Genomic DNA, 12,045 nt, shown 5'->3' on the forward strand with positions numbered 1-12,045 from the left:
AACTATAAGCAGTTACATTTAATTAGCAACTCATCAGAGTATATACATTGAAATGATATACAGCATTAAGACCATTTGCTTTTGATGGACCAGCATGAAAGTACTATATTGTGTTCTGCTGTTTAATATGCATACAAAGGGTATGTCTACACTATGAAATTAGGTCGAATTTATAGAAGTCAGTTTTGTAAAAGCGTTTTTATACAGCCGATTGTGTGTGTCCCCACACAAATGCTCTCAGTGCATGTAGTCGGCAGAGTGTGTCCACGGTACCGAGGCAACCGTCGACTTCCGGAGCATTGCACTGTGGGTAGCTATCCCACAGTTCCTGCAGTCTCCGCCGCCCATTTGAATTCTGGGTAGAAATCCCAGTGCCTAATGGGGCTAAAACATTGTCATGGGTGGTTCTGGGTACATATCATCAGGCCCCCTTCCCTCCCTCCTTCCGTGAAAGCAAGGGCAGACAATCGTTTTGCGCTTTTTTCTTGAATTACCTGTGCAGACGCCATACCATAGCAAGCATGGAGCCCGCTCAGCTCACCGTCACCGTATGTCTCCTGGGTGCTGGCAGACGTGGTACTGCATTGCTACACAGCAGCAGTTTATTGCCTTTTGGCAGCAGACAGTACAGTACAACTGGTAGTCGTCGACGTAGTCCTGGGTGCTCTTTTAACCAACCTCGATGAGGTCAGGGGCACCTGGGCAAACATGGGAGTGACTTAGCCAGGTCATTTCCCTTTTAAGTTTCGTCTCATGGCGATTGAGTCCTACCGGCAGTGCACTGTCTTTTAATCAGCAGCCAGCAGAAGATGATGGCCAGTAGTCATACTGCACCGTCTTCTGCTGAGCACCCAGGAGAAGACGATGGCTAGCACTCGTACTAGATGAAGCGGCTCAAAACAAGAAATAGACCAGATTTGTTCTGTATTCATTTTCTCCTCCCTCCCTCCGTGAAATCAACGACCTGCTAAACCCAGTTTTGAGTTCTATCCTAGAGGTTTTGAGTTCTATCCTTGAGGGGGCCATTCAGTTTCTCGCAAAGCCACCCCCATTGTTGATTTTAATTCCCTGAAAGCCAACCCTGTAAGCCATGTCATCAGTCGCCCCTTCCTCCATCAGGACAACGGCAGAAAATCGTTCCGCGCCCTTTTTTCTGTGCAGATGCCATACCATGGCATGCATGGAGCCCGCTCAGATCACTTTGGCAATTAGGAGCACATTAAACACCACACACATTATTCAGCAGTATATGCAGCATGAGAAACTGCTGAAGTGAAACCAGGTGAGTAGGCGACGTCAGCGCAGTGACGAGAGTGATGAGGACATGAACACAGACTTCTCTCAAAGCACGGGCCCTGGCAATGTGGGCATCATAGTGCTAATGGGGCAGGTTCATGTGGTGGAACGCCGATTCTGGGCTCGGGAAACAAGCACAGACTGGTGGGACCGCATAGTGTTGCGGGTCTGGGACGATTCTCAACGGCTGCGAAATTTTCGCATGCGTAAGGGCACTTTCATGGAACTTTGTGACTTGCTTTCCCCTGCCCTGAGGCACAAGAATACCAAGATGAAAGCAGCCCTCACAGTTGAGAAGCGAGTGGCAATGGCCCTGTGGAAGCTTGCAATGCCAGACAGCTACCAGTCAGTCGGGAATCAATTTGGAGTGGGCAAATCTACTGTGGGGGCTGCTGTGATGCAAGTAGCCAACGCAATCAAAGATCTGCTGATATCAAGGGTAGCGAGTCTGGGAAATGTGCAGGTCATAGTGGATGGCTTTGCTGCAATGGGATTCCCTAACTGTGATGGGGCCATAGACGGAACCCATATCCCTATCTTGGCACTGGAGCACCAAGCCGGCGAGTACATAAACCGCAAGGGGTACTTTTCAATAGTGCTGCAAGCACTGGTGGATCACAAGGGACGTTTCACCAACATCAACATGGGATGGCCGGGAAAGGTACATGACGCTTGCATCTTCAGGAACTCTCGTCTGTTTCAAAAGCTGCAGAAAGGGACTTTATTCCCAGACCAGAAAATAACTGTTGGGGATGTTGAAATGCCTATAGTTATCCTTGGGGACTCACGCTATCCCTTAATGCCATGGCTCATGAAGCCGTACACAGGCAGCCTGGACAGTAGTCAGGAGCTGTTCAACTACAGGCTGAGCAAGTGCAGAATGGTGGTAGAATGTGCATTTGGATGTTTAAAGGTGTGCTGGCGCAGTTTACTGACTCGGTTAGACCTCAGCAAAACCAATATTCCCACAGTTATTACTGCTTGCTGTGCGCTCCACAATATCTGTGAGAGCAAGGGAGAGACGTTTATGGCGGGGTGGGAGGTTGAGGCAAATCGCCTCGCTGCTGGTTACACACAGCGAGACACGAGGGCGCAGTGCGCATCAGAGAAGCTTTGAAAACCAGTTTCATGACTGGTCAGGCTACGGTGTGAAAGTTCTGTTTGTTTCTCCTTGATGAAACCTCCCACCCCTTGGTTCACTCTACTTTCCTGAAAGCTAACCATCCTCCCCTCCTCCCTTTGATCACCGCTTGCAGAGGCAATAAAGTCATTGTTACTTCACATTCATGCATTCTTTATTAATTCATCACACAAATAGGGGGATAACTACCAAGGTAGCCCAGAAGGGGTGGTGGAGGAGAGAAGCACCAGGAGGGGTGGTGGAGGAGGGAAGGACAATGCCACACAGCACTTTAAAAGTTTAAAACTTATTGAATGCCAGCCTTCTGTTGCTTGGGCAATCCTCTGGGGTGGAGTGGCTGGAGGCCCCCCACCGCGTTCTTGGGTGTCTGGGTGAGGAGGCTATGGAACTTGGGGAGGAGGGCGGTTGGTTACACAGGGGCTGTAGCGGCAGTCTGTGCTCCTGCTGCCTTTCCTGCAGTTCAACCATACACTGGAGCATATTACTTTGATCCTTCAGCAGCTTCAGCATAGAGTCCTGCCTCCTCTCATCATGCTGCCGCCACCTTTCAGCTTCAGCCCTCTCTTCAGCCCACCACCTCTCCTCCCGGTCATTTTGTGCTTTCCTGTACTCTGACACTGTCTGCCTCCACGCATTCGTCTGTGCTCTGTCAGTGTGGGAGGACAGCATGAGCTCAGAGAACATTTTATCGCGAGTGTGTTTTTTTCGCCTTCTGATCTTCCCTAGCCTCTGGGAAGGAGAAGATCCTGTTATCCTTGAAACACATGCAGCTGATGGAGGGGAAAAAAAAAGGGACAGTGGTATTTAAAAAGACACATTTTATAGAAGAATGGGTACACTCTTTCATGGTAAACCTTGCTGTTAATATTACATACATAGCATATGTGCTTTCGTTACAAGGTTGCATTTTGCCTCCCCGCAGCATGTGGCTAGCCCTTCCCCCCTCCCCGTGGCTAACAGTGAGGAACATTTCTGTTCAGCCACAAACAAAGAGCCCAGCAGAAACGGGCACCTCTGAATGTCCCCTTAAGAAAAGCACCCTATTTCAATCAGGTGACCATGAATGATATCACTCTCCTGAGGATAACACAGAGAGATAAAGAACAGATGTTGTTTGAATGCCAGCAAACATACACTGCAATGCTTTGTTCTGCAATGATTCCCGAGTACGTGCTACTGGCCTGGAGTGGTAAAGTGTCCTACCATGGTGGATGGAATAAGGTTGCCCTCCCCAGAAACCTTTTGCAAAGGCTTTGGGAGTACATCCAGGAGAGCCACAAATGCCAGGGCAAATTAATCATTAAACACGCTTGCTTTTAAACCACGTATACTATTTAAAAAGGTAAACTCACCAGAGGTCCCTTCTCCACCTGGCGGATCTGGGAGGCAGCCTTGGGTGGGTTCTGGGGGTACTGGTTCCAGGTCCAGGGTGAGAAACAGTTCCTGGCTGTCGGGAAAACCGGTTTCTCCACTTGCTTACTGTGAGCTATTTACAACCTCCTCCTCATCATCATCTTCCTCGTCCCCAAAACCTGCTTCCGTGTTGCCTCCATCTCCACTGAAGGAGTCAAACAACACGGCTGGGGTACTGGTGGCTGAACCCCCTAAAAAGGCATGCAGCTCATCATAGAAGCTGCATGTTTGGGGCTCTGACCCGGAGCGGCCGTTTGCCTCTCTGGTTTTCTGGTAGGCTTGCCTCAGCTCCTTAAGTTTCAGGCAGCACTGCTTCGGGTCCCTGTTATGGACTCTGTCCTTCATGCCTTGGGAGACTTTGACAAATGTTTTGGCATTTCGAAAACTGGAACGGAGTTCTGATAGCACAGATTCCTCTCCCCGTACAGCAATCAGATCCAGTACCTCCCGTTCGGTTCATGCTGGAGCTCTTTTGCGATTCTGGGACTCCATCATGGTCACCTCTGCTGATGAGCTCTGCATGGTCACCTGCAGCTTGCCACGCTGGCCAAACAGGAAATTGAAATTCAAAAGTTCGCGGCCTTTTCCTGTCTACCTGGCCAGTGCATCTGAGTTGAGAGTGCTGTCCAGAGCAGTCACAATGGAGCACTCTGGGATAGCTCCCGGAGGCCAATACCGTCGAATTGTGTCCACAGTACCCCAAATTCAACCCAGCAAGGCCAATTTCAGCGCTAATCCCCTTGTCGGGGGTGGAGTAAGGAAATTGATTTTAAGAGCCCTTTAAGTCAAAAAAAAAGGGCTTCATCGTGTGGATGGGTGCAGGGTTAAATCGATTTAACGCTGCTAAATTCGACCTCAACTCCTAGTGTAGACCAGGGCTTATATGGCAGATTCCTGAAGAAAGGCTCTGAACTAGCACACCCAGAAGTCAGATTTTGCTCCCATTGAAGTCAACAGCAAAACTCCCATTGACTTCAATGGAGCAGGATTAAGCCCCTTAAAACAGTACAAGTAAGTGCCGGGAGTAGAGTCACATGCTGTGTGAAGGAAGCCACAATTAGTTAATTCCCAGCACTTCTTTCCAGCACTGGGATTGACTGGCTAATAACGGCCCCTTCCTTATTACAAATAAACTGCAACAGGCCTCTTTTTGATCCATTCACTGCTACTGCAGAAGACATAGTTCTTGTCTCTATTCTCAGTCGACCCCTCCCACTCATAAAGGATTCAGGACCCAAGAATGAAACAGGAATAGAAATCACTTTATGTTCTAGATCTTAAATCACCTTATTCTACACAGCAGAGAGTTCCTATTTTTTAATCCTGTGTGAACTATCTAGACAACTAGCTAAAAGTATAAAGCACTCAGCAAGATAATGAATAAGGATTGCTTTAAATTGCAAAAACCCTACCTTGGGGAAACCAGATTCATCGCACTCTTTAATCATGCCAATAAAATCCATAGACCTTGCAGCAATAAACTCTGCTCTGAATGCTGACATCACTGAATTCAACAGCAGGGCACTAGAAGGAACAGGATACAAATCAGCACAGCTCACCATAAATTAAGCCCATTTTCATTGTCTAGTTTACATTAATCTGAACTTCAAAGAATAATTAAATACCACTCAGTTTCTACCTGTTTGGGTGATGGGCTGATCAAGTCTGTAATTTGTTGGGAAAACAAGAAAACATGAAGTTTGGCAATGTTGCACAGGATATGTAGAAAACCTCAGCCTGTACTTTCTTTGCTTAACTCCAAGGAAAACATCATTTAATTGTCTTTAAAATAAATTTTACATTCGATTTCTTACACAAGGATCAACTTTCTTCCAAGCTATCACTAGCTGAGAGCAGATTTCCTTATAATACTGGCACATCACTCACCGAGCTGGAGACCATTGGCTATTCACTAAAAACAAACAGTAATATTGGGATAGTCTTTGCACATTTGCTGAACTATTCTATTTTCTTCTTCTGTCTGAAGTCCCTGCAATTGAAAGTATCTTTTGGTATGGCAACAGCCTTCATTGAAGCTTTGTTGCATTAACTAAAGCTGTTGCTGCGAGGCTGATTTCTACTAAATGAGCTGGTAGAACAGAAATAAATCCATATGGTTATAGTAAAGGTGATTATTATTGTCTACAGATGTAATAATTGAAACCTGAAATTTATATTGTAAGTTAGCTGTTGAAGAGGCAATCCAATGTACTGCACTTCAGAAAAAGTAACTCAATTTGACAGCATTTTAAAACAAATATTCAGGGCCAAATTCTGCCCTGAGATACATCTGCACAACTTCCATTTTGACTTGTAACCCCAGCAGAGTCGACACTCAGTCCTTCATTCTTTTGAAGTCAATAAAGTGAACACTGTGCAATTTACTGTTTGTGGGGGTCTTTTGCAAAACAGAAGTGAATGGGATTACAGTGATCACATAGCACTTAGTAGGAATTTGCCCTTGGCCTTGTCTACACATTTCCATGCCACCAACTGTTGTCCCCAGCATGTTGCACAAGTTGGCTGCTACCTTTCACCCAGAGATGCCTGAATTATAGTGATATTGCATGTATGTAGTTAGTGAAGGGCTTGGGATTTAAAATTTAGCAATGAAAATCACCATATAAATCTAAAATATCATTCAATGAGGTGCACGTAAGAGGGCAGAAATTTGCCTCTTGTTGTTAACCTACAAAACAATGGTCAGAGCTGGGTTATTCAATTTCCAATTAGCTACATTGTGTAAGCATTTAAAAGGTCAAAAATAGACTGAAATTAACACTCCATGAAAACACATAGGAAATTTCTCAGCTCTCTTGGTGCTACATTGTGAAATTTGCCTTGCTGCAAAACAAACAAGAGAGCTGTGCACAGACTAAGCAGAAAATCTGTCTTCACAACCCAAAAGACTAGGAACTATTTAATTTAAAGACAAATGCTGTCGAATAAACCAAAAATCTATAGACAGAACCTGATACAGTGAGTCTAAAAGCATGATTTTTGCCTCCTCACCCCTGATTTGAGTCAAACCTCTCCACTCCTTAACTCAGTCACATGTTTGGTGTTACAATATCTTTCTTTTGGATAAAAGGGTAATGCATTTCCGGCTCTTCACTCAAAGCAGATTACACTAGCTCACTGTTTAGTAAAAAAATTAATCATGTTTGCAAACAATTTTCAAAGACCTCCTCCCTGCCCACCTAATAAACCAAACTGAAACCAGCCAGTATAACTTGGGCTAAACCATGCTCACACAATTCAGAAAGAGGATTCAAGACTAGCAATTAACCTTTCTGAATCAGTCACGAAATACAGGTAAACCTGTGCAGACCAGGCCAAACCACATTCCAGTTCAGGTTAATGTATGGAGATGGGATGAATTGTATTTGAAAACCATTTTCTGCTCATTTTTCAGGTTCAGACAGGGACTAAGTTAACTAGGAATGAATGCACATCCTTCCTGAGACAGGCTTGGAAGGCTATTCTTAGCCTTAAAATGACACCGTTCAGTCACCTGCTTGCAACCTCCCTCACAGTATATACATACTGGTCAACTGGCAAAAGTAAAAAAGGGGAACAGAAGAAAATGTAGCATGTGCAGTTCTCAAAGGAAATGACTGGGAGCACAAAGTATCATGGGGTTTAATCCTAGCATGAACTCTAGCTCATCTGACAATTGGGTCAATTAACCCTTTTGCCACAGCCAAATCCACTGGAATTTTGGGTGAAAAAAAAATTCAGGGAACACAGATACTACATCTCAGTTTTAGTAGTTTAATAAAGTACTCCTGCAACAAAATAAAATGAGACACATTATACAAAAAACTGGATTATAAAAGTGTAACATAAGATTTAGATTTCTGACTCATGGTCTGTTGACCATGCAGTACTTACTTGTTCCCCAGTTTCTTGCATCTCTCCATCATCTCGGTAAGCAGAATCTAGAACAGTGATTTCATTCAAATCAAAAAGTGTGGACCACCCAAATAAAACATTCTCACAGCTTTTGGAAAACTTTCCATTAGCTAGAGGTGAATTTCATTACATAGTGACTACATTCCAAACACTACATCTAGTCAAAAGAAAATATGGTGGGTGATGCAATATAAAACAAATATATTGCATGGATATAGTGACATTTTAATCTGACGTGCTACTTTATTTTATAAAAGTCAAGTTTTCAGGTCTTTAGTCATGTCTGGAAAAGGTTCTCTCTCTGAAAAATGACATGGTCAATTACCTCTGGCAAGAGAGGGGAATACTACTAGCTCTTTACTGCAGAATGCAGAAACACTGAGTGAAGTTTTAAGTAGCTTGTTGGCTATGTTAAGCAATGACAAAGCCCAGAGCTTACCAATTTTTTCCTCACTAGTTTATAACAGTATGACAGAAGAAACTGAATAGAATCAGAAGATCAAGAAAGCAAGATGATACCAGCGATTGGGACAGTAAGAAAGAAAATGCAGTATTGACTATAAACGTAAATGTTCTCATTTGTGCTTTAATACAATTGCTTATTATTATTATTTCCAATATACATATATTTTTCCTGTGTACAAGAGTTTTAAAATGTATGCTCATACCTATTGGGGTTTAGTCTATTCTTCTCTAAATATGAGAAAGAGTTGATTTCTAAGAAGATAATTTTTAAACAAGCCTTTAAACGAGGCAAACTTTTTGGCCTGATGGCCACATGTGAGTATGGAAATTGTATGGCAGGCCATGAATGCTCATGAAATTGAGGGTTGGGGTGCAGGAGGGGGTCAGGGGTGAAGGCTCCGGGTGGCGCTTACCTCAAGCGCCTCCCAGAAGCAGCGGCATGTCCCCGCTCCGGCTCCTACACGAAGGTGCGGCCAGGCACGGCCAATGGGAGCTGTAGGGTCAGTGGCAGCGTGCAGAACCCTTTGGCTGCCCCTATGTGTAGGAGCCGGAGGGGGAACATGCCACTGCTTCTGGCAGTTGCACCGAGTGGGGCAAGCTCCCAATCCCACTTCCTGCTGGAGCACTGGAGCAGGGCAAGCCCCAGACCCCACTCCCTGGTCAAGGGTCGGATTAAAGTGTCTGGAGGGCCGCATGCGGCCCCAGTCCATAGTTTACCCACCCCTGCTTTAAACAAGGAGGCAATCACAGCAGATTTAAATTCTCCTCATGACTCGACTTCCTTCAGCTTTCCTCTCAAATAATGAAGTGTTGTAATGTCTCCTTAGAAATTAATTTCTGTTTCAGACTATTTTTAGGCTGGTTATAATATTATGTTGATCATGTTTATAAATAAAAAAAGGTGCAATTTGCATCGCTAAGTTGATAAAGCGGCGTGAAGAACAGCATCATGGGGTTCTGATACAGAATCAAAGATCTCTAGTTTGGCCCCAGGAGACATGTTATGCAGAGTCCTGTACAAAGCAATCAGATGTGCATTTTCGTGTGGGAGAGGTTTCACCTTTAAAATGTCTTTAGCATCTTCATTATTTAAAAGCATTTACATTATTTAGATTCTACATAATCTGTAAACATGAACTACAACAAGAATGGCTTTATATTGGCACTGCTCATTTGATTATTGTTAAGGCTTGTTAGCACTTCTTTCATACATACACCTATTACCCATATGCTGCCCTTGATCTGCATTACTTGTACTTTGCCCATTGCTGGAGTCAAGCTTAGAGGGCAACATTTTTCTGGACCCCCTTCTTTACCCAAAGGGGAACTACTAGCTTCCTATATTTTCAGAAAGTTTTTTTTTTAAGTCAACTTTTATTATTTCCACTTTCTTCAGAATTCTGCATCAGATTGTGATTGTCTCAGATGCATTTCACGTTTTGTTGGGAATTTAAAGATCTGATAGGCTCACTTTAGAAAATACGGTTTATTATTATTATTGTGGTTGAGATAAAATTTCCCAATCACTTGGTGCAAATTTCGATTACCACTAGTACTATATTTTTACCCCAAGAGTCATATCAGACAGAGAAGAAGTTGCCTGCTTTTTATTTACTTATACCCACAGTTCTGTTTCTGCATCTCCGTTTATATTAAAACTATGAAAGGGAAATAAGCTTTGTGGAATAATGAAGCTGACTTATTTTAGTCCGTTGTGTAATATTACATTTATTCTTCAACTTTGCCTTACAATTTTAAACTTAATATATACAACTAAAAATAATTATGAATCCACTTATGCCTCCTTCACTATGGTTTTGTTTTTACACTTACTAGTCCTTTCACATTGGCCTTTTTGTCTTTTCAAGCACTCTCACTGGAAACTATTTATCGTTACTTAGAATGTAGGCACTTCAGAGCATTGCATGTATCTTAGCTAGCTGTGTAAAGTCCAGTGTATATTTACAGCACTATAACTATATCTGTTAATAATATCACTCACATAAGCTTTGGTCATTTTTCAATTCAAGTTTGAATATAGCATCCTAGGTCCTACATCAATATGTACTAAATGGTCTAGCAATGAACAATTACCATAGGAATCTATAACATCTTCTAAAAATCAGATATTGTATATGTTCTTTGTTCCAGTTAACTATCAAGCATTTATTTACATGGTGACTATGTCATTTACCTCGGGAGCACGATATGCGATACACTGTAAAATCCAATCTATAGCAGGAGAGTAGAGAGTCAAATACAATGGAATCTCCACACACTGCACTACCAGCTGATTCTGAACAGTATCCCCATGCATCTGTAAAGGAAGTAAAAGATGAAAGAGCTGCCATGGGGGGGGAAAAAGGCATCTGGCTGGGGCTATGAGAAACTGGAAACAAAACTTCAAGTTATAGGTAAATTGAAAGCTTTGAGAGACCAGGGTAACTGAATTACACAGCATGCTCAACAAGTATTCTGCATATTTTCCTGTATTCGGAAGAAATATACAGTGGGCACTATTTAAAATTTGGGCATATAGCATGTACAGTAGTTAAATTTACCACAATATGTGCAGTATTTCCCATTCTAAATATAGGAAACACCACAGTAAAGGTAAATAGTGCAGTCTAGTAAACATCAATTTTGCTGGTGACATCTATTGGCTGGTGACATATTTTTTTTCAGATTCACAGTTTCAAAAATATTTACAACTCTAGATTCTAGAACTTTTAAAGGGATTCGTAAAAAGCATTTTCATCATCGGTTGCTCAAGGAACATCCTTATTTCATCACTCAGGCAATACAAACGTATTTGCTTACTTGTTTAAATGTTAGAAGGAAGTCAAAAAAATTCTTGTTAAGGCTTTCTTTACGATGAGGAGCTACTTCCATTCCGACCTACATTCGAAGAAAGAGAAAAATTGTATCTGTACCACTTACCATCCTCTTTCAGCTATGAAATAGAGTTATTCACCAGGGAATAAGTATATTCACACGCATATCAATAAGACGAAGATATTATAGCAGAGTACTGAACAGAATGCTTTTTGCCCATCATTATCCCTGACTCACTAGGAAGTGATATTATGGCCCCATCCACTGAGACCAGAACTGTGCTAGCTACTACTGTGTTTAAACGAGGTTGTTGAGAACAGGTCCTAGTATGGTGTTCATGACCAGTAAGAGAAAAAACTAGCATTCAAATGTTAGGAAAAGCCATATTTAAGGCTGCCCTTTGGTTCATCCATTCCTTGCACTGAATGAAGTAGGGGTCCTGTGAAAAAAAATAGTACAGGACCATGTAATTAAAGACTACTGTAATGTATAAACATTTAAGGGGGTGAATTAAGGGGTCACAGGCAATTTTAAGTCTGGACTTTCCTAATTCTTGAGTGCTTGATTTTGCAACTTAACTAATGATTTTTTAATGCAGGGTATTTTTTACTATAAATTTCTTTTCTTTCTTTTTTTTTTTTTTTTTTAAAGAAAAGAAAAAAGGTAAAAAAAATGTGTTATGTGCAAGTGTAAGAGAAGAGAAAGTGGAACACAAATGACTCATGAAAAAGCTATAAGTCAGTTATGTTTAAAAAAAAAAAAAAAACCCAACAGCTTCTAAGACTCCTCCCCTATCACTTTGCTCACCCAAGGCCTGATCATGAGAGGTGCCTGCCACTCCCACTGACTTTGTCGGCAGCTGCAGGTACCCACCACCCACCCAGACCAAGCATCTCTAGCCTTTATATTTTGTTTCTATTTGACTCATATATGCTTTAAAAAAATGCACTGCCCCATGAACTTTCCATAGAGAGAGCTGG

At 42.5% G+C, this 12,045-nt stretch overlaps 1 protein-coding gene across 8 annotated transcripts in view; it reads right to left on the minus strand.

The window, feature by feature from the left end:
- VPS35L (VPS35 endosomal protein sorting factor like) overlaps window positions 1-12,045 on the minus strand; it is a 116,510-nt gene that overhangs the window by 62,701 nt on the left and 41,764 nt on the right. For all 8 annotated transcript variants that reach the window (XR_006284562.1, XM_043524516.1, XM_037911764.2 and 5 more), the window contains 4 exons: window positions 11,051-11,128; window positions 10,425-10,547; window positions 7,745-7,791; window positions 5,263-5,374 (listed from right to left, as the gene is read on the minus strand). Coding sequence is in view for 7 of the 8 variants with exons in the window: in XM_043524516.1 (XP_043380451.1) it covers window positions 5,263-5,374; window positions 7,745-7,791; window positions 10,425-10,547; window positions 11,051-11,128 (360 nt within the window). In the remaining variant the exon portion in view is untranslated. The remainder of the gene's footprint in view (window positions 1-5,262; window positions 5,375-7,744; window positions 7,792-10,424; window positions 10,548-11,050; window positions 11,129-12,045) is intronic.

The sequence above is a fragment of the Chelonia mydas genome, chromosome 10 (assembly GCF_015237465.2).
Source record: "Chelonia mydas isolate rCheMyd1 chromosome 10, rCheMyd1.pri.v2, whole genome shotgun sequence".
Taxonomy (NCBI): Eukaryota; Metazoa; Chordata; order Testudines; family Cheloniidae; genus Chelonia; species Chelonia mydas.